The sequence below is a fragment of the Juglans microcarpa x Juglans regia genome, chromosome 2S (genome assembly GCF_004785595.1).
Source record: "Juglans microcarpa x Juglans regia isolate MS1-56 chromosome 2S, Jm3101_v1.0, whole genome shotgun sequence".
In the NCBI taxonomy this organism is placed as follows: Eukaryota; Viridiplantae; Streptophyta; class Magnoliopsida; order Fagales; family Juglandaceae; genus Juglans; species Juglans microcarpa x Juglans regia.
In genome coordinates this window covers 5458459-5481814 of record NC_054597.1, presented here as the reverse complement: position 1 = coordinate 5481814, position 23356 = coordinate 5458459, and the positions used below count along the sequence as shown (strand labels likewise).

The 23356-nt window shown below is 32.8% G+C and overlaps 1 protein-coding gene and 1 long non-coding RNA gene across 3 annotated transcripts; one reads left to right on the top strand and one right to left on the bottom strand.

Annotated features, from left to right (window-relative positions):
- Positions 1 to 1549: 1549 nt before the first annotated feature.
- Positions 1550 to 2140, bottom strand: LOC121253133. The gene is made up of 2 exons (XR_005938360.1): positions 2057 to 2140; positions 1550 to 1631 (listed from the first exon to the last, which is right to left on the bottom strand). It is a non-coding gene; the product is annotated as an uncharacterized LOC121253133 (long non-coding RNA).
- Positions 2141 to 5877: 3737 nt separating this feature from the next.
- On the top strand, positions 5878 to 17120 carry LOC121252498 (K(+) efflux antiporter 5-like). 2 transcript variants are annotated; one of them, XM_041152187.1, is made up of 20 exons: positions 5882 to 6460; positions 8376 to 8419; positions 8974 to 9041; positions 9259 to 9343; positions 9425 to 9486; positions 9939 to 10014; positions 10121 to 10195; positions 10944 to 11015; positions 11156 to 11239; positions 11326 to 11394; positions 11504 to 11581; positions 11688 to 11776; positions 12038 to 12134; positions 12213 to 12266; positions 13527 to 13622; positions 13967 to 14155; positions 14240 to 14317; positions 15599 to 15643; positions 15727 to 15822; positions 16708 to 17120. In XM_041152187.1, exons 1-20 carry the CDS (start codon positions 6229 to 6231, stop codon positions 16747 to 16749), a joined length of 1731 nt encoding a protein of 576 aa, XP_041008121.1. In that variant the 5' UTR covers positions 5882 to 6228; the 3' UTR covers positions 16750 to 17120. The 2 variants fall into 2 exon arrangements, with proteins under 2 accessions (XP_041008122.1, XP_041008121.1); XM_041152188.1 differs by lacking the exons at positions 15599 to 15643; positions 15727 to 15822; positions 16708 to 17120 and adding an exon at positions 14380 to 14574 and having other exon boundaries at positions 5878 to 6460; positions 14240 to 14333.
- The last annotated feature ends 6236 nt before the right edge of the window (positions 17121 to 23356 follow it).

The following is a 23356-nucleotide window of genomic DNA, read 5'->3' as shown; positions in this document are numbered from 1 at the left end:
TTTATAGACTTCATTTAGTCTATATTCCAGAATGAAATAAAAATAGAAAATGAAAAATGTACAATAGCAATTTCTAGATTTATTCCTCACGTCCTTTGTACGGGTGTGTTGAGCAATGGGAATTTTCAGACTTATTCAAGCATGTCCTTTGTACAAGTTTGTTGAGAATTTGTTGGAGAAGATTCCTTTGATATTGAGTCACTATTTGCTATATTAAAGTGAAAGAAATATAGGGCATGAATCATTAGGAAAATCCCCTCTTATTTTCTTGTCACGGCCTCCACCGAGATCTTGTCGTTGTCACCACCAAATGGAGACCCCACAAATGGCTATTGCAAAACACATTCTGGCAATAGGCAAATGAGGAGAATCAAATAATTTTTTCTAAAAGTAAGAACTCAACCAAACCATCGGATGAACATATAGAATTTTCGGCATTCGATAGGCAATAGGAAGAAGGAAAATCAAATCATTGTTTTGATAAGTAAGAACTCTGTGAAACCATTGAATGAACGAGTAGAATTTTCAACATTCTAGAGCAACATGGAAGATAAAGTACTAAGACAGCATTATAATTCCTGTTAGTGTTCCTTCAAGAGCTGGTCCAACAATGTCCCCAATAGCTTTGCAGATGTTGGAGGTCTAGAACTTTTTCTTTGTGTGATGGAAGCCATGTTGATCCTTTAGGCCCTTTTGGATAATAAGATGAGATGAGATGATTTTAGATAAAAGTTAAATAAATATTATTAAAATATTATTTTTTAATATTATTATTATTTTGGTATTTGATAAAGTTGAATTGTTTATTATATTTTGTGTGGAAATAGAAAATTTATAATGATGAGATGAGATGAAATCGTTTCTGTATTCAAACAAGACTTAGTGTTCTTTTCCCATATTTGGGTTTGAATGGGTGACTTCTTAGATTGCGGCTGAGTTATTGGAGTGCTGTAATATGTGGTTTGATCGGCATAGAAGACTATTAGAAGTGGTTGGATTTCGAGTTCTATATTGCTTTAATAGTTCAAAGCTTCTTAGATTTTTTATGAGAAAAAATTCTCTTATAAGTTATTATTCACTATCTTACATTTCATATTTTATAAAAATCACTCTACATTCTATAGAAAAAAATTGAAGTGTGAGATGTGAGAATAAATAATGGTCAATACATAATATTCCTATTTTATTAAAGAGTTAACATGTAGACCGGTCGGGCTGTTTTAAGCAAATAACAGCCCACGAATAAAATTGTGACACATAGAGTTCTACTGAAAGTTTTGTATGGAAGCCCCGCATCAGATTGTTTTTTTCTCATTTGTTTTTCCTCAACTTTCCCGAATTCCTTCCCATTTCGTAAGACCTCCTCTCTTTGTTTTTCCTCCCCCAGTTTCCTATTTCCCAATCCCCCTAATTTCCCATTTCGCAAACCCTAACCATTTCGCACAACCTTTCGCAGACCAAACCTTCACCTCCTCTCTATTTTTCCTCCTTCCAGTTGTACTTGGCACGAACATATAGCCTGCGAGAAATTTCTGCCCGGTTTGATTTCTTCTGTATTATCAGTTTTGGAGTTTTTCCAAATGAATTTGGTTTTGTTGACCAAAGCTCACGCGCATGAAGTTGCGATCCACCTATAAGAAATAAAAGCAATAAGTTGCAAAAGACTTATGTAGAGAAAACCTACAACGAAACAATCTCAAAGCTCTTACCAAAACAGCATAAAACCAACAATCATTTGGCATCTTTGACAGTAACACGTTATTGATCATTCAAAAGGGAGAAACAAGACAGAAACCCAATATCATGCAGGTTCTATGCATAGAACCCAATATTCTTTTTTGGAAAATAATAATACATCGCAGAGGAACAACAATTTTGGAATCAAAAGAATTCAAAACATAATGAATTTAACCCACAATTGAAAACAATACTGTAAAGTCATGCAGAAGTGTACTCGGTGTTCTTTTATTTTTATTTTCCTGAACCTCCTCCTCTTTTCCTTGTTTTTCTCCGACAGTTATTTGTTAAATGGATAATGAAACCCTGAAAAATTTACCTGAGATAGACACAAGAACGAAGCAGGTCGCCATGAGAGACTATGAGATTTAGAGAGAGAACGTATCTCCACAAATAGCCCTACGCTTTGAAAGAAGAGTTAACCTGCCGACCGGTCAGGCCGACGGAGAACTCGTGGACGTGGTGGACACCAGGCAGTTGCCTCTGGACGTGGAGGCGAGTTCGCGTTCTGGAAGCAGACGGACCAGAAGTGCATTGACTGGAAGCATAAACGCTAAGCTGAAGAAGCACAACCTATCCCATGAGCACGAGTCTACCGTTACTTTTCTATATTTGTTGAGGTGTCAAGACATAACTGAAGGGTTGTTATTCATCTATTATCGGACCAACCGCTTAGCAGCGGAACTGTTTATTAAATGTACATTCCAAATTTTAACAAATAATTATATATAATAGATTTTTGGATTCCTAGAGGTTTTCGAGAAGCTCCCCTAACAGTTCTAGACACTGTATCAGTTGATTATGCTCTGAATATGCCCAACCATAGCTCTCCCCTAATAGGTTCTCGAGAAGCTCCCCTAATTAGAGAGCTCTGTAACCACAACAGAATCCACCACTTTCTCTTCGTTCTTCTTTATCTTCGGATTAATACTTTGACCCTCCACTCTCACCACCACCAGCCGCCTAGACCTCACGCCACCCACACTGTTGAGAGATAAAGAGTCTTAGTGGCTCCCGATAGTGGTTTCTCCCTTACTTTGCCTACGACCCTCAATAGATGGTTTGTTGTAAGAGAACCCGGCACCAACCGTGCTTATAATAGATAATGATATTGATATTGATAAAAATACGTTATATAAAATTAATACACTTATATTCATATATTAATGATGTATTTCATATGCTTCACGTTACTAATTACTTTTTTTTTTTTAATGTTACTAATTACTAAAATACGTTAGTAATTTAGCATGTTACTGAGTTAACATGTTAAAAATAATTCGATGCCAACTGTTGAGAACGTGTTTCACCGACGCTCACTCTTGATCTCCTGCAACCAAATAGTAAGAGGACTTTGGGAGGTAAAGGGGATCCTCCGATGTCTAAGTTAGTGACGATACGAGTAATCTCAAATCTAAAGATATTCCAGACTTCATTAGCGTACATGACATTTTTAAATAGAGATTTTGCCTTCTTCAGATTAATTGTATCCTCTATTATTTGAAACTTGAATTTTCGTTCTTTCGTTTGGTTACTCAATCCATCTCAACTCATCTTAACTCATCATTACAACTTTTTCAAATTCTAATACAAAATATAATAAACAATTCAACTTTTTTAAATCCTAAAATAATAATAATATTAAAAAATAATATTCTAACATTATTTTATCATCTCAACTTAACTCAGTTCAACATCCAAACTCAGTAGAGTTATCTATCTGTTTTGAATGGATAAACATCTTAACAATGCTTGGATAATTGTTGGATATTCTCTTTACTGATTCAACCTAATCCTGTTGGGTCAGGGGGAATGTTTGGGCCTCAAATGTCTTGTTGGGCCATGGAGGTCCAAGCCCAGGGAAACACCCCGCAGGCCTCTATGAGTATTAAAGTCCTTCCAGTATTAATTACTACTAATTATTAATGTTAATTAATGTGACTGTTGTTGATATATAACTGTTGTTGTATTGATAATTAATAACATGGAATACTTATTATTTTTAGGGGTGTCAAATCGTGTTAACGGGTCGTGTCAAAACATATATATTATACTATATAGGTCAACCCTAACCTGACCCGTTAAGCTTATCGTGTCAAAATCTCAAACCCTAACACGACTCATTAACATAACAGGTCATGTAGTATCAACCCGTTTTGACTCGTTTATGTAAATGGGTTAAACAAACTCGAAATTAATCTATTTGACCTAATTAATTTTAACATAATTTTATATAAATGTTAAAAGTACAATATCTATAAAAAAAATATAAAACTAACTACAAGTCTAAAATTACAATTCAAACAATAAAAATATCGAAATTAAAATCTCAACGATATTATTTTTAGATATAAGGGTATAATTGTAACTTTAACTTTCTTAACGGGTCATAAAAGGTTATAACAAGTCAAAACGGATTGACCCATTATCAACCCGTTAAGTAATCGTATCTTAACGGGTTAACCCGTTTTGACTCGAATCTATTAAGACTAAATCCTAACCCGCTTTTATCGTATCGTGTTGGTGTTGGATTAACGGGTCGTATCATATATTGCAACTCCTAATTATTTTCTAGTAACATCACGCAAAATCGAGCTGAGTGCTCGATTAAAAATTCGAGTAACTAATTGAGTTTGAATATCCACTATAGCCAATCAAGTCGATCATGAAAAAGTACTAAAATCTTTGCTCCAATTCATTCATTCAAACAAAACGTTAGACCAAGTTTGAACACTTTAAAATCCACAATTCTCAATGTAAATATGGCATGTGTGAAACATGAGAAATCAATTTTAGAGTGTCTAAAGGCTGGTTTGGATTTAGAGAGTATTTCATTTCATCTCATTTTATCATTATAATTTTTTTAAATTCTCACACAAAATATAATAAATAATTTAATTTTTTCAAATTCTAAAATAATAATAATATTAAAAAATAATATCATAATAATATTTTATTCAACTTTCATCTAAATCATCTCATCTTATCTCACTATCCAAATCAACTCTAAGTTTTGCGCATTTAATTTGTAAAAAATTGATAAATCTAAAATTCATATAAAAAGTATTTTTTTAATAATGTGGACCCGCTTGGATACTTAAAATATCTCTGTATATCTGTGAATAATAGTAACATTATTTGAATTAAGATATTTTATTACATTTTTGGAAATGAGACAAAGAGTTGAATATTTGAAATTGAAAATGTTTATATTTGAGTGATATTTGATAAGTAAATATCTAAAAATATATGAAAATACTTGAAAGAGTAATGTTATATATAATCGTGGAGTACGTAAATGCCACGTAATCGTTTTGAAAAAGAGTGAGATCTACTATTAAAAAATTATTATTTTTTCATATGGATCCCAAATTTACTTACTTTTTTGAAAGAAATTGAACGATACTTACACACTCACAATTGCAAATATTATTTCTCTACTCACTTGTGTTAACAAACTGACACAAACCTCACTTTTTTGTTAAAAAAGAAAGTACCAACTCGTACATACTAAAATCTCGTTCATTTTTACAAAACTTTTCATTTTATCTCATCCTATCTAATCATTACAACTTTTTCAAATTTTCACACAAAATAAAATAAACAATTCAACTTTTTTAAATTTCAAAATAAAAATAATATTAGAATAATATATTCTAACAATATTTTATTTAACTTTTAACTTTTACCTCAATTCATATCATCTCATTTTTTTTTATCTTAACTCATCTCATTTACAAAAACAAATCTAAAATTGATTAATAATTCTATTTATTATCTCTACACACCATACAACTTGTCGTTTGGATTCGAAGATGAGTTGAGATGTGTTGTGAATAGTAGTGAGATGAGTTGTGAATAGTAGTGAGATTTGTGAGTTAAAGTTGATGAATAGTAATAAATAGTAGTGAGATGAGTTGAAATGAGTTGAGATGGGTTGCTAATATAAATCTCTTAATTTTTTCTCTTATAATAAATATGTGGTATATAGATAATAAATAAAACAATTTAATTAATTTAATAAGAATAAAATAAAATAATAATAATAAAAAAGTAATTTTAAAATATGTGGCGTGGGAAGTAGTAGCATACTCAAAATTGACACATGCGACTCGCCAAAATATTGGCAGAAAACGATGACATAAATCCAAATCGCAACTGTCGATTATCATCCAATCCTCGACCGCAGACGGTAACCCAAGAAGTAGCCCAGTAGTCAGTACGAGACTTCCTTCATCCCGAAACACAAACACCAGTCACAGAATATCATTCTTTCCCAAGCCGTTTTCTTGAAACGTGCGATCCGATCCCGCCCCTGCACAGTTTAATCCCCCAATCAACAAACAAAACTGCAAAAAGGCACAAAAACTCTTTATAATCTCCTCGACCAGCTTCCTTGCCTTGCATTGCTTCCCGTTGATTGAATCGAATTCTTTACCGGAGCTCTCTTTGTCTCTTTCCGTCAATTCAGTTGTTTTCAATCCCTTGATTATGGAGATTTTTCATGCAAAGAAGCGGGGGGCGCTTGGATTCTGCTGCTGCCTCTTGGTGATCTTCATTTGCGCGAGGAATTGCGATTCCACGAGATCTGACAAGGAAACGAGGGAGAGGTTTTACGGGAACTTGTTGAACTCGTCCGCCCCTGCTGCCAACGACGGCAGCATTGCTAAAATGTTCGATCGGGTCCTTGAGAAGGAGTTTTCCGAGAATGATCACCCCGAAGGTTAGAGGCTTTTGAGCTCTCAAGTATTGTTTCCCGTATTTCTTAGCTGCTACGTTTTTGTGTTCTGCTTGGTTGCCAAGAAAATCGAGGGTAAATTTTTTTGTATTTGGACTAATTTTTTAATTAAAGTGAAAGTCAAAGGGTGGTTTGGTTGGGCGAATAATTTGAGGCTGCTGTTTGACCAGGTGCGAAATAAAGACATCCCTTTTAAAAAAATCTCGTTTCTATTTTTTTTATTTTCCTCGGGAACCATACACGATATAGGCAGCACAACGTTTTTAAAACGGTTTATTGCGGCCGCATTGGTTAGACAGATTGACACCGAAAATCCTCCGTCTATCGAAAACTTCTAGCTTAACAGCTGATATAACTTTTTACAGAATGGCTTCAAAAGAGGCACTGAAAATGCAAACAGTATAGCTCCAAAGAAATTAATAAGAGATGGATATATCCGAATATTCATTAGTAACAGATGACAATTTCCAAGTCATTCGCTTGCAGCATTATGAGGCTAGCAGTTGCGGAAGGTCATTCCCACCAGAGATTATCTTTGAAGATGGTAACTGAGTACACCCTATGGAGTTTGGAGAGGGTCCTGGTGCCCTGCTATGGTTAATAGTTCGTATGGGTTGGGCTAGTGCAAAGGAATTTGGCTAGATTGGGGGATTTTGCCAGGCATATCTTACTTGTACTGTGGCTAGGTGAATCATCCTTTTCTGATGTGATGTTAGATGTGGGGAGGAGAACCTAAGACTTATTTTCCGAGGTTACCTTGATACAACTAACGATAGGAAATTGTAGTGTCGAATCATATAGTCCAGTCTGGACTATCGTGGGATGGCACCTATAGTAGGACAAAGTTTAGCGTTGAGTCATATAGGGGGCACAGAGGGTCTGGTTTACTTGGAAGTTGGAAGGAAATACTGTTATACTTCAGCTCTGTCCAGCTTGCATCTTGTGTTTTGGAAGCACCACTTTAAAAATTTTGATGGCTAACAATGTATCACGAGGTAAATTCATTCCCTAGAGGTGCTGTATAAAAAGAGATGGGGAATCGGTGGACAACATTCTTCAACATTCTGGTAGCCAGGCAATTTCATGTCTTATTTTTTGAGCTCCTTGCTATTTGTTTGGATCTGTTCGATCCTAGAGGAGCTAACATGGGAGTTGATCTGCTATGAAGGTTTTGGAATGTTGGAGAGGGGCAGTTAGCAAAGAATGGCGTGCTATCACTCGGAACTTTGGAAGGCAATGCCATTATGTGTGATTTGGTGTATTGATGGGAAGCTTTTGTGGGGGCACTGAGCTTTCTGTTCACAATCTTAATATTGAACACAGCAGATCCTTCCATTTTTGTTTGTCGGTTCAACCGATTTTTTATTTTTCTTTGTCCTTTTTTTAATTTCCTTAATGTTTTTCCTCCATATAATTGGCTTTTTTCTATGGTAAGGGTTTTGCATACACTCCTGTACTGGATCATTGCTTTTCCCTATTTCCAAGAGAGAGGGGGGCACCTGGTCTGGAAAACTTGCCTTTTGTTTGATATGGATTTTTTTGGAAAATTGGTAGTTTTACTTTTCGGCGAGGTGCCTTGGTAGGTCAAATATGTGTTTCTTTGGTGGCTGTTTGCTTTGCCATAAGCACTAGTATGTATTTTCTTTCAACAATTAGATTCCATTACATCTTAATATTTCAGACTTCAGTGATTGAGATGATAGATCCAAAAATAACTAGGTATTCACATATTGATAGTCAACAAATAAAAGAGAAAAATGGTAAACAATTGTTTCAAAGTCATAAAAAGTTTTCTATGGTTTGAGTTATTGGATTACTTTTTTTTCAATTTATATAAGTAGGAATTTGATTCGTTTAATGCTGTGGTGTTGATATCTCACTTAGCTTTCCACTTTTCTAGGATCTGACAGAAGCAGCTTCAACAGCAGTGTGGCTGATCGACAAGTAGGTTTGATTTTCTTTTTTGAATTTATGGGGATGCAGTGTAATAATGGACATGATTTTCCACTAATGTAATAGGGTAGTGAAATCTTTTCTTTGTTATGCATATGTGTATATATATAAAAGAAAACTCAGACTCAGACCTTTTTATGTTTTGGGACTTTTTGTTTCTGATTAGTTTTGTTTTCAGCTGGCAAATAAAGGCTTCAGCTAGCAAATAAAGGCTGCAGCATATGTTCCCATATGATGCAGCGTGCTACTAACTTAAATAAATCAATAAATGAACAAATAAACAAGCTCTGGCTTTTGTCTGCATCTTAGGTCATGCTTCCCTAATAGCTTGTTTGCAATGTAGCTTATCATTGCTTTGTCTAACTCTAGTGAGACATTTGGGCTTCTTCATATACTTTGTCAAGGTTGTTACATCATATTTGATAGAGCAGAACTTGGGTGATATTTAATGCAAGCTTATTTCCCAGTTGCCACTGTTGGCTCACACTATGTATATACACACACGTTATTGATGTTAAAAATGAGGTTTTTTTAATTTTTCACAGGCTGAACTGGAGACTGTGGCTATAATCACTCATGAGAAGACCAAGAGAAATGATACACAAGAGGCAAAGTACGGGACTGTAAAAATATTTGTTGGGTTAATGTGATTGCATGGTGAACTTAGGTTGACTGTATATATATCTTTTATCATCATCATCATATAATAATAATAATACCAAGTATTCATTGTTGTTATTTTTTTTATAAGTGTATTCATTGTTGTTATGATTATTGTTACTACTGAAACAACATACTTTTTCACTTAAAAAACTTGTTTTTCTGGTCAGTGGGACAAGATCATTCCAGTTCCAAGATGTGTTTTCTAGGGAGGGTGAAGATTCTGATGACATGACAACCTTGATTGACAAAAAGGTAAGATGGAACTTTCGGAGTCAAAGTTATTCATGCTCTGGATTTCATCTGCACTAACTTGCTGCTCTTACTTGATGGTAGGACAATGTGTTTGTAATGTCAAACAAGAAATCCAAGTATCCAGTACTTCAAGTAGATTTGAGGTCAATATCTTTCATATTTTTGTTGTGATTGTACTACATGATTAATTTTGGGTCTATCTGGTTTACAACTAATGATAAATGAATTTAAAGTTGGGAAAAGTTTTCTGTTTTTAGGTTTGTTTGCTTGTCAATTGGCCGTGTTTTAGAAACCATCCCCACCAAACTCCTCTGGTTTCTGCATTTTAGGGACAGGAAAATGCTGTAAGTGCGGAGTAGGCCGTTACAGATGGACCTTAGTGTTTTAATTTGTCCATGCTTGCTCAAATTTTGCTCTCTAGATAATAGAAATTCTCCAACATGACTTTCCCCCTAGCTGAATATAAATGTCAGAATGATAATCTGTTTATTGCCTTGGTATCTATGTCCTGAAAACTGTGATTGAAGCTGTTTATTTTTAATGTTATATATTTCCTTGGATTATACCTTATTAGTGCTGTTTTAACTTCTGGCAGATTGATCTCAGACTTGGTGGTTGTCATTGTTTCCGCTGCTATTGGTGGAATTATTTTTTCCTGTTTGGGTCAACCGGTATGTATTTGTAGATCTTAGTTGTATTCTTTTTTTCGATAATCGCTGTACATTTATGTCCAACTGTGTCAAGTGATTTATATTTTCTTTTGGATAAATATCGCAGGTTATTGTGGGCTATCTTCTTGCTGGTTCAATTATTGGCCCGGGGGGCTTGAAATTCATTAGCGAAATGGTACAGGTATGTTGTTGTGGATAGCTTAAAACATAGTTTCTTGAAGTCAGAATGCTTCATCCTATTTTTACATACTTATAGTTCCTATTGGGTAAAGACAATGGGGTCTTGTCATGGATTTTCCTTTTGCTACATGTTACTCAAAGGGTGAAGAGAGAGAATGAGTTTTTCTCAAGCTCTGACTACTATTATGATAACTTTGGCTACAAAAATGTTTACTTGTTCATAGTGTTTTCAGAAAAATGCAGGTTAATTGGCTCCTCCTTCTCTTTAGGCCCTTAACACGTATACAAAAAGTATTAAACTACCAGGCTAGGACACTAACTTTGATAGAATTTAGAAAGTGCTAACTTACCAAACTCTCCAAAGATATTTTTCTTGCATCATCTTCTAGCCTTGCTGATCACATGTGCATTATATTTGCTGTCTTATCCAGAGGTATTAATTATGACACTCCGCTGCCTGTAACCATGGTGACTACCTAGATGACAATAGTGAACTGAATAGAAAATTAGAAATTATGTGACCTAGATGAGGAGCATGGACATGGTGCACATGCTTTAGTACTTCACCTATGTGCTACACAGTCTGGAAAGAAACCAAGTGCAGATACCCTATCTTCATGTTCACTAGCCTGGAGTGTGAAGATAGGCCAGTCGAGTTGGTTGAAGTTATATTCTTGGATTTGTGTGCAATGATCTGGTCCTGCAACCAACTGTCTATACTGACAAATTTTAATTTTATTTGATATTAGGTTGAAACTTTTGCACAGTTTGGTGTTGTCTTTCTTCTTTTTGCTTTAGGGCTGGAGTTTTCTTTGACAAAGGTATATTGTTCTCAGCTTGGGCAATATTTGTCTATCAGACATCATTCAGTCTTATTTTGGAAGTTTTGCAGTAATGTCTTCTTTTTCATTTTTATTTTTAGTTTCTTTAGAGAGTCTAGTTTAACTTGTCCTTGGTGCAGCTAAAAGTTGTGGGGCCTGTTGCTGTCTTTGGAGGGATACTTCAGATCATCATATTTATGTTCTTGTGCTGTATAACTGCCATGGTATAGTTCTGGGATTGTCTAATCTGATTTTATTCCCAACTCCTGTCTAAAGAGATCCTAATCTTGAACATCGGTTAATATTGCAGTTATGTGGAGCAAACTTATCTGAGGGTGTATTTGTTGGTGCATTCTTATCAATGTCATCAACAGCAGTGGTATTTTTTTTTAGATTATGTTTTAAACACTAGAATTTATCTTTTTCCCTTGATTTTTGCTTGCCAAATTTTTAGTTCTTTCATGCCTTTCTTATTACCTTTTCAACAGGTGGTAAAGTTTCTTGTAGAACGTAATAATAGTAATGCTCTCCATGGTCAAGTTACCATAGGTACTCTTATTTTTCAGGTAACTTATAAACTAGTTTTAAGCAGATGGTACATCTATCAATACTTAACTTATATTGAGTTGGAAAGCTTTTATCCATTAATCCCTGCACCTTGGATTATTTCAGGACTGTGCCGTTGGCTTACTATTTGCCTTGCTCCCATTTTTGGGGGGTCACAGTGGCCTTTTGCAGGGAATGATTTCTATGGGAAAGCTGTAAGTTTGTTCATGAGCAGTTTTCCTTGGACATTTTCCCTTTCTAAATTTTCCCCATTTCCCCATTTCATTTTACTCAAAAGTCTAATGATTTTGAATTTGCTTTCTTCACTCAAGATTTTTCTACGTTATGCTTTTGCATCACCAAAATGATAATTGTGCCAACAGCATCATGTAAAGGATCTTACTGGGGCTGTACTTATAAAAAAAAAAAAAAGGATCTTACTGGGGCTGTTTGCCTGCTTCTTTTATTGACATCAGGCTACTGGTGTTGTCAATGTATCTCACCGCTGCATCTGTATTGTCTTGGTCTTTTGTTCCTCGCTTTCTAAAACTGATGATACAGCTATCGTCCCAAGTGAGTTATAAACACATTTCATCTTTGGATTGCCTAGTAATTCTTGTATAAGTGGTTTCCCCTTTCTTTGTGATTCAGACAAATGAACTTTATCAGCTAGCTATGGTGGCTTTTTGCCTATTATCTGCCTGGGTAAGTTCCAGACATGGCAATCTTTCATATTAAGGCTCATGCTGTATTTTGATTATGCATCCTGCTTACTTTTAACGAAATAGGGAATGAATCTGTTTCATTGAGGTATAAGGGAAGGTAATCATTGAAGAACATTAATGTAAGTGATTAAAGCATGCAAGTTGAAGAATGATGAGTTTATTTTGAAATCACATAGATGGAAAATGTCTTGTACAGCAAATGACTAAGTACAGTCTGGGTCATAAAAATAAATTTATTTGTTATTTGCTCTGGCCAATCTAGAAGTTGGGTCACATTACACACTCACGTACATATTTGGGAAGGAGTTGACATGAAGGAGCTGCACCTGATATTGTATAGCCACCCCCATCTCTGACATGAGTAGTACTTGCTACTTAGCCTAGCATACATCCTTCCCAACCACATTTCTCAAGTCTTAAAAAAACTAGTGAGTATAGGATAAAATAAAATTGGCTTATGAAGATTTGATTTAATAAATATTAATGTGATGATTGGTTTAAGACTGAGGAGTCACCAGTTGGTGAGAGTTCCAACGTGGGAAGGCACACAGAGGTTTCCACACACACACACAAAGGCACCTTTTTGTGTTAAGGAATATATTTCAATCTCCTTCAGGGGGTATAGGTATCGTCATTCATTGTCTAGGTAGGAAACTTCTTTATAGAATCATTATGTGAAATCTGGGCATAGATTCTTTCTGGTTTCTCAAAAAATTTACTAGATCAAAGCATTGTTCCTCTATTCTTTTATTTCAATGTACTTTGGAACTAAAAGGTGCTTCAGAGTGCAGTACCATGACCATGGTTTTCTTTGGCATATGTGTTTATTTATATCAGAGCAAAGTTAGCTGAAACCTAAATAAAGAATTTTATCTAAATTGTAAGCCTATCCCTCTCTGTTTGATCCTCATGAACTTGGATGATGGGATTCGTCATATGAAAAGTTTTGTGCATGAGGGATTACTTCTTTCAGAGACAATTTAATTTTGTTGAATATGCTGCAGTAGATTAAAATGTTGAGAAGGGGAAAAAAAGCATTTCTATCTAAAAATAAATAAGTGAAAGAAATGAAGATATATGAGCTTCCTATTGCATATTAGTTCTCCTTCACTGATTATCAAAATTTTAATTTAAAAGATGATGAGTTGCTGGATTATTTGACAGAAGTGCCAGAAATTACTGCATATCTTCAAAGTGTCTGCTCCTTTTTAATATGTTTAAATTTTTATAACATTTTCAGTGCAGCGATAAGCTGGGCCTTAGTCTTGAGTTGGGTTCATTTGTGGCTGGTGTTATGATATCTACTACTGACTTTGCACAACATACTTTGGACCAGGTACTCCTTTTCGTGCTTAAAGTTTAAGTTATGTTTCATGTTTCTACATTTGACTTTTGTCTGAAACGATTTCTACTGCTATTTCTTCTTGTTATATTCTCTTATGCTATTTTAGCTTTTGAACTGGGGAAACAAAATAGTATCTAAACTGAGGAAAGCAAATGCGCAGTAGTATGAAGGTTAGATGGCTGTAATTATGAAAAATCCAATTGCTGCATGAAGAGGGATTTAGATTGAAGATGCTGCTTCATCCTGGATATCACATGCAAAATTTGATTGAGTCTGTATCTAATGTCACGATAATATTGGAAACATTACTGATTTGATGCTTTTCTATACCGTAGGTGGAACCAATTCGCAACTTGTTTGCAGCTCTTTTCCTTTCAAGTATTGGAATGCTCATACACATACATTTCCTATGGAACCACGTGGATATATTGCTAGCATCTGTTATTCTGGTCATAACCGTGAAGACAACTGTTATCACTATTGTTACTAAGGCCTTCGGATATAGCATCAAGACATCATTCATTGTGAGTTGTCTTGCTCAGCTTGTTGAGTTGATTTCTGATCTAAAATGAAATACATAATATGCTTAACTGATTGTTCTTTTATAGGTTGGAGTCTCGCTTGCTCAAATTGGAGAATTTGCTTTTGTTCTCCTGAGTCGTGCCTCAAATCTTCATCTTGTTGGGGTGACCTCTCTCTCTCTCTCTCTCTCTCTCTCTCTCTCTCTCTCTGTGTGTGTTTTTGTTTGTGTGGGTTGAATATTTTTCTTGCTTGATGCTTGCTTTGGTGATGGCTGGTCTCTTATGATTGCTATCTGATGGAATATGTTTCTCATGTATGGGTCTTGTTTTATATCCTCATCAGAGCTCTTATTTTGTTAGTAATGTATAGAAATTTCAGGTCCATATTAAATAAAAGGAAGAACCTGACTCCCCTGCCCCCCTCAAAGAAAAAGAGAAGTAGAGAATTAATGCTTATTATAAAAAAGTTTAAAAAGTAAGGCCTTGGTACCGTCTGTTTGCTGTGGGTTGAGCAGGAAGAACATTTATATCCTTGTTAGATAATCCCCCCTTTTTCTTCATATTCTTGACCTTTAACTGAAGCATAAAGATGGTCTTTCATTGGCCATGTGGTGCGGTATAATAAGTTTTGAGTAATTTTTAAAGGGAATACAATTTTAGAAAGGAAAAATGTGCAAGGACAATGAAAGCATATTTATAGACATTAGAAATTGCAGCAATTCAAGCTCCCTACATATTTAATGAATTGGTGGGGAAACTTGAGGGTCTCAGCATGTGTGAAATTAGCTGTTTGAAACTCATCTTTCCTTTCCTTCCTGTCCTGTATGACTTAAAAAATTTGTGACCATTTGATAGAATTTGTTCGATTGCCGAAGCTTGTATGACTTGAAGTTGGTTTAACACTGCTTTGCACTGTCATTTCTACTTGAAAAGGGACACAAACGGAATTTGTTAAGTTGTCATATACCTTAATGATAAGTGGGATGTTGCATCACAATTCATGCTCATTTGAGTGTTGATAACTGTTTGCCCTACATCATTCAAGAAAGAGTTATGCTATATACTATACTCCTATCTCATTCTCATCCCACTATGTTGATAACTGTTTGTCCTACATTGTTTTTTTTATTTTTTGAAAAAAATGAGTTGATTTTTTTTTTTTTATATAAAAAAGAGTTGATTTAATGGTTATGGGTAGTGCCACTTAAGCATGACAGGATGAACGTGTAATATATAGCATTTTTCATCAAGAAATTAACATTACTTTTTTGTTTCTGGATGTCCATTCCTTTAAAGTATCCTAGTATATTTTTTTCTGAGACTGAAAGATTCTTCAGTCATGGTCATGCAGCTTTCAAGTTTTTGCTGTCAATATGCAATAACACAATATACCACTGACTCGTTTTCTTTTTCGTTTTAATTGTTTAATTAAATATTGCACTATAGGGGAAGATGTATCTACTTCTTCTAGGAACAACAGCTCTTAGTCTTGTAAGTTTCTTTTTTACTGAAACTTAGACTTGATCTTTTGCGCCTTCCTTTGGGATATTATCTTAATAAGAGATTATGTACAGGTAACAACGCCTCTCCTGTTTAAACTGATACCTGCTGTAATAAACTTGGGTGTTCTCATGCACTGGTTCCCCTCAGAGAGCAGCACACAGAATGAGGTCTCTCTCTCCCATCCTTCTCCATCCCTCCCTCATAACACAGATAGAAGATAGACATACAATACAAGCACATACACATACACATTGCAAACATGATGAATACTACTCTATATGCTTCTCCTGTGCATTATGGACTGCCCAGTAAAAGAATGTTGACCAGGAAGAAAAAAATGTCTGTTAATTTAAAACCTAAATTTCTTATGACCCATCTCCTCTTTCTATAAATCGAGTATCCTACACGTTTTGACTGCATATCAAGAGTAACTTTTGGTGCATGGTTAATTCTATTCTGTTAGTAAAGAAATTAGAAGCTGTGGGAGAGCCATTATTTGGGGGTGTCATCTTGTTTATAAAAGATAAGAGGTATGAAAAATTCTTATTGCAAGCCAGTGTGGAGGACACACCTATCACACTGTTGGCATTACCTAATTTGATTGATAAGAGAAATTTAAAAGTTTAAATCTTGCTAATCAACGAGGGGGATGGTGTGTCCTTTATACCGACTTGCATGTAGAAGAACTCATATTACCTCAGGAGCATGTTTGAAGATCAAAGGATTTTTTCTTTTTTCCGGCAAAAAGTTGTTAAATTTTGGTTTTTTCTTTTTTTGGTAAAGATACATAACCCATCAAATAGGTCATACTCAGTCGTTATTGTCCTAGATGCAGAAACTTTGAAACATTCAGTGGTCTTTTTTTTCTTTTTTTAATGTAGAAACACTCAAATGGAAATAACATATAAAGTAATAGAAAATTGTTAAACTTCAGCATGGTGCATCATCCCAGTATGGAGCACTTTTCACAATTTTTTCCTCTCTGCGGACTGTCTATACGTGGGAGATTTAACTGGTGATTTCTTTCATTCTTTCTTTCTTTCTTTTTACAGGAGAAAGCATCCATTATTGAGGCGTATAACAGATCATTGTAATCTCAAATATAAAGGGGCCAACTTAAATATCAATGACTTTAGCACATCAGGACTTGCTTCCGCTGCCAATGTTATTTGTGAGGTTTCAGCTTACACGCCAGGATTTTTTGTTGACAAGTAGTAGATGACAGTTCAGGATATTCATTCCGTTGAAACTCAGCTCAGAGTTCTCATGTACATAGGTACAGATGTTCTGTATGCTTAAGAGTATCATAGGTGGAAAATCTTTTAGGAATCACTCACACATGTTCGTGCTAGTCTAGGACCTGATTAGTGTGCGACACATTCAGAACAGCAGAAACTATGATTTCGACTGTATAAGATACTGCAGGACATATGAAAATGAAAAAGATGTTCTTAAAATCATTTTTGAGCTTCTTAATGTAACAATGATTTGTACCATACAGCAAGTTGTTTGTAACTTACAATTAGTACTGGCAAAGCTGAAGTTGTACCATCTGAATTGTGGCTTGGCCTGATCTAAAGTCTGTCCAGAAGACGGATACATGTTTTGTTATTAAATAATATCTGACTATCAAACACCATTTAGAAAAACGAAAGTTATAAATGTCATTTTTCCAAGTAAAATTGTAAAATAGATTTGTTGAAATAAATTAAACAGGTTAGTGTGGGTTAATTTCTGATTAAGCAAGTTGACTCGTTATTGATTCGTTTATTAATTGTGTATTAACAAATCGATCTGTTTTTATTTGAATCCATTTATATCAAATCTAAATATGTTAATTTCGTGTCATGTTTGCGTTGAATTCACAAGTCGTGTCACATATTGCCACTCTTACCAACGTTAGGCTTATGATGTAACGTCCTAATAGAAGACCCAAATCACATAGCCTATACTTCAAAAGGACTAGTCAATGATACAATTAAAGTCTTATTAGAATCTTATAAAGAGCAAAAACTTCTCATTCCCAAGCAATGCGGGATCTCATACACCACCTACCCTTATCATTATCATATAGAGTATCACAATATACCTCCCTTAAATTCTTAACGTCTTCGCCAGGCCTGTCCGTTGTAGGTGGCATAACTCAAGTCCCATATTTTTGGTTGGGATAGGCTCTGATACCATTTGTAACGCCCTAATGAAAGACCCAAACTACATGGCCTATATTTCAAAATGAGTGATACAATTGGAGCTCCATTGAAATTTTATAAAGAGCAATAATTTTTCATTCCCAAACAATTTGAGATCTCATTCACCACTTACCCGTATCCTTATTATATGGGGTATCACATATGATGTGTTTGTAGTTTTTTTTTTAGATGTGTTTGTAGTTATCTTGGATAAATCAACTGTTCTCTAAAAGAGATCTCAAAGCCCATCTTGCTTATATGCATCCCATTTAAAATTCATCTAACCCGATCTCATCATCAACAACCCATCAAAAGAAATCACTACGGTTAGAGCACTGGCATTGTTAATACATTTTTAAAATTTGAAGAAATATAGATAAAATGATCTATATTAACTTCTTCTAAAAGTAAAAGTTTAAACTATGAGCTACAATAATTTTAAGTATATATTCAAATTTGAAGATGTGTTGTTCATTTTCAAAAGTAATATTTTTATTATAAAAATTATCTCAATTGCTTTGATTTTCAGTTTTCATTTCTCACGGTTTTCACTTCCCTCAAACGTCCTTTCACTTTTATTTTTGTATTCAGTTTTGAAATATGTAAAGGAATAAATATTATTATTAATTAACATATAGTTAGTGTAATTGCAAAATATATATAAAAAAAAGAATTTAAAAATAGATTATTCAAAAAATAATATTTTATTATTATTTTGACTAATGTGGAGTTATGGCTAGAGAGATTTTAGATTTATAAAAAATATGTACTTTTCATTAAATTTTAAATATGGCTATGATGAAGCCAATGCTCTTCATTCGCTAAATATTACATCTTACATTACAATCCCATGATTCCATGAACTACCATCACCATGCTCGTTGCCATCCATCATAAACTTGGGGTCTCCAATTTCCCAATAAATTGGCATTTGAGAAAATTAAGTACCACAAGTGCTAGGTTGTTCTACTTTTAAAATGAGGTTTTAGTTGTTAAAAAACAGAGTATAAAAGATGAGGCAGTCGAAGAAATTTCTATATGGAGGAAAAATGCAACATATATTCAAAAAATAACCAGACAACCAAAATAATTTTCTAAAAAATTCAATTATGAGCTTCTAAAACTTCAATTGTTATTTGAAAAATATTTTAATCATAAAAAATTTTTTCACATACTGACATAACTTTATATAATATGTCAGATTGTAATAATAAAAATAAATCTAATGAATAATATGAAGTTAATTTATGAATATACTTTTATAAAATCTTTTTACAACTGTTTCATTTATTTATTTGTTTTGATTTGAAGTTTTATTTTTCTCTTTCCCTATGGTTGAGATGCGGAGAATGTATTGTTTCTAAGAACTTGGATTCTTCTATCCACACGGTGAAAATATGAACAACATAAACAAATATTCTACTCATTTCACTTTAAAAAATGATAAACACACGTTATTTTTCACAATACATTATATAATTATATTTTAAAATAAAGAATAATTTAGTAAAATATTTTAAAAAAATAATATCACTTTATAAAAATATCTTAATTTTTAAATATATATTATAAAATATATTGTATAGATATTATTAATCTTTCACTTCTATGGAAAAAATATTTTGATAAGATTACTAATTTATAAAATAATCAAAACCCCATATCTATAAATATATATATATATTTATAATTAAAAAACAGAGAATGTAGCTTAGAAAAAAAAAGAAGACAGAATGTAGATCCCAAACTTCACATCAACAGTATTAATGATATAAAAAAGAGCAAAACAGTAAACATTATAGTGTCATAGCCGTCACGAGTCCTAAGATGGGTATAATCAATCCCCTTCTTTATTTTCCCAACCATATCTACGGCCCCACTGCTCTCTCCTTTCCCATGGCGTTTTTTCTCCAGTTTTTTACCCTCTCGTACTTTCTCCTTCTTCTACTTTAACATGTACGTGACTCTGACATCTTATTCATTAATTTCGTTTTTTTTTTAAAAACCGTTGAAATAACTCTTTATTAATTACTGACTTTTTATTTTTATTTTTACAAAGGGTAAGTAAAAAAAAGTAATTTTTTAAAATTTTTTAGAGATAATATTTGATAATAAAAAAATTATAGATATAAGTTCATAAAAAAAATTTCTTATCAGTTATTATTTACCATTTACTATTTCACATTTTATAAAAAATTTTAATATTTTTTTAAAAAATTTATAAATATAAAATGTGAGAATGAAAAATAATTAATATAATGTAAATTTCAAATTCATAAATATGAAAACAGGGAAAAAAAAAAAGTATTCTTTGAGGAAAATGCCTTGGGACTTGGAAACATTTGGATGGTAACCAATGGCAAATATAGAACTAGAATCTCACTCAATCATTACTGGGAACCAGCTTTTTACCAGAAAAATAAAATAAAATAAAATTAAAAAACAGTAATTTGTAAACTCAGAAGATATCATATGATAATGACCACTTTTGTGTACAAAATATCAAATCCACTCCCACATAAAAAAAAGGGCCATTACCCATCATCACTTACCATCAACCCAAGCTTTTGGAAGACTCAAATCTTAAATGCCCTGTCGTTGGGCCCATCCCGGGTGACGCCGACAGGACAGCTGCGAAAGCTAGTTACCGGCGGAAAATTCGCCGTCCATGTCGTTGTCGACGCTAAACTAGAGGCGCACTCCTTGCTCCGGTCGCTCTGCTGTCACTTTCTTTGATGCCAGTTGCTATTATGGGCATGCCCTATAGACTTGTAGAGATCATGCCACTTGCAGAACATCTAATATCGTGCTTTAAAGAAGATGGTTGCCGCATTTATTTATTTTACGTCTCGGCTGTTCTGAAGATTCATGGTGGATTTAGAAATGGAAAATGGTATATTTTTCTCGAGTAAAAATGGTTTATTTTAGCTAAAAAAAAATAGAAAAACGATATTTATAGTGACAGGATATTTAAGTATTGCGTATATTTTTAAAAAGATATAAAAAAATATGTGACTTATATAAAATAATTAATGTCTTAATAATAACTTATTTTAAAAAAGAGTTGCGACGTTTGCCAACGTAATTGTATCTAAGGTTACTGAAAGAAAGGACAACACTTGTTTTGTTTATAGGAACCAAAGAGAACGGGATCCAACGGCTGGGGAATGTCGAAACAGAAGAAAGATGAGACTGAAAATCCCGAAAAGATGTAGTAGGTCCCAGACAGAGTTGTGTCATAGACTGGACCATTATAATACCATGTTGTTGTATAGGCAAAATCAAGAAGAAGCAGCAGCAAAAATAAGCAAAAACTAATCTAATCTAAAGAGGGACGGAATCACAGACAGACAGACAGAGGCCAGCTTTATACAAACCTAATTCTGCTTACTACTGAAATATGGCTGCAGATTTGCAGACTCTGTTTTCTGCACTGAACCCCAAATCTCTTTTATGTCCACTGGTTTCTATTTGAAAGAGTTTTTTTAGGTTGCGTTTAGATTTTAATTAGTTGAGTTAATCGGATGAAATTGAAAAAAATATTATTAAAATATTATTTTTAATATTATTATTATTTTAAATTTTAAAAAATTTAAATTATTTATTATATTTTATATAAAAATTTATAAAAATTATAACGATAAGATGAATATCAAGATTAAAATTGTGTTTAAATGTTGAATTAAGTTAAGTTGAGTTGAGATGATAAAATATTATTAAAATATTATTTTTTAATATTATTATTATTTTAATATTTAAAAAAGTTAAATTATTTATTATATTTTATATTAAAATTTAAAAAATTATAATAATGAATTGAGAAGGATTTAAAAAATATACCAAACCTAAAGTTTGAAAACTTTGTTTTTATTGTTTTTGTTCGGAGTTAAAAAGGTTGGATGATTACGGAGGTGACATAATAATAAATATAGGATAGATGGTATAGCTTATGCATAATTTTACATCATTGTTTCTATTATTATGTAGATGCAAGAAAATTAAAGATCCCTCTGTTTCTTTTACTTTTTGGTACCTACCTCCTATTACCCTTATTAGTTATTACCACTGCCGACCTCTTCCTGCTTGCATGCAAGAACATGGACTTTGATCTTTTGTCTATTACTAGCTGGAAATTATAAATATTTTTTTCATATTCTACCAAAAAAAAGAACTCAGAAATACACATCTTTCATTATTTTCACAGAAAAAAAGAAAAGAAAAATGTTAGTGGAGTCCTTTAGGTTACATTTAGAAATTCAGTTGAACTTAATTTTTTATAAATAATAGTGAGTTAAATAGTGGATAAAATTATATGAAGTTTATCTAAACTGAGTTTAAAGTGTATTTAAATGTTAAGATGAGTTTAATAATTTTTATGAGAAAAAAAAAGTTGTGAGTCTCACGCATAAATATGTGTTAAGTTGAAATGATTGTGAGTCCCATGTGTAAGGATATTTTAAGTTCAGATTATTTTAATAATTTGAGAGTTGAGTGTTTAGATGTTAGACTCAGTTTAAAATTAAATTGAGTTCAATTGAGTTTAGCTGAGTCTTGCAACCAAACGTAATCTTAACTTATCGCTCAATCTTACGGTTCATGCATTTTAACTTTATTTATTTATTTATTTTACTTAATGTTTAAAGAAGTAACTATTAGTGAAATTGTGTATTTTTTCATTTTTCTAATAATTAAGAATATTAAAAAAAAACACAATTTATAACTAGCCGTATGGCCAGCGATTACCCGCTAGCATGATCCAAAAAACAAGTATCAAGAATAGGGGTGAAAAAAAATCAGTAAACCAGTAAACCAGACCGAACTAGATCTAACCAGTCCAGTATCGAGTTCGGTACTAATTTCATTTTTCTCAAAACGGTTGAAAGTAGTCCGATTTTGATTTTCCTTTTTCTAACATCGGTTCGGTTCATACTAATATTTTAATTCTTTATATTGTATAAAATATTTTTTATATTATATATAATTTTTATATATAATATATATAATAAATTTATATTATATAATAAATTACTAATTAATATAACATTAAGTTTTAAAATTCTGTATAAATAACTATATATTATCACTATAGTTTATAGTATCAGTAGTTATGCTAATACTATATATTGTAATATACTATAATATATTACTATATTATATATATAAAAAAAATTGGATCTAATAGGAATAGATAAAATCGAAAGTATTAGTTTAAGGGTTTAATCAGTGTGGTATCGATTTTTTAAATTTCAAAACTATTATATACTGATTCAATTTAAAAATATGTCTAAAACTTGATCGAATGAGACCAATTACACTCTTATTTAATAAGAAAAATGATAATTACAGAGTTATGAGTGCGTAAATATCGTATAATCACTTTAGAAAAAAGAATAAATATGAGATCTATATAAAAAATTTAATAATAAATTTTATTATTTTTTAAAATGACTACATAATACTTATATACTTCATAATTATACCTATCATTACTTATTTAATAAAGACCTTTATA

Excerpts from the sequence above, each read along its gene's own strand:
- LOC121252498 (XM_041152187.1), top strand. The coding sequence starts at position 6,229 with ATGGAGATTTTTCATGCAAAGAAGCGGGGGGCGCTTGGATTCTGCTGC. Across the intron at positions 11,240-11,325 it reads TGTGCTGTATAACTGCCATG|TTATGTGGAGCAAACTTATC; the intron begins GTATAGTTCTGG and ends TTAATATTGCAG. Across the intron at positions 14,318-15,598 it reads CAAATCTTCATCTTGTTGGG|GGGAAGATGTATCTACTTCT; the intron begins GTGACCTCTCTC and ends ATTGCACTATAG.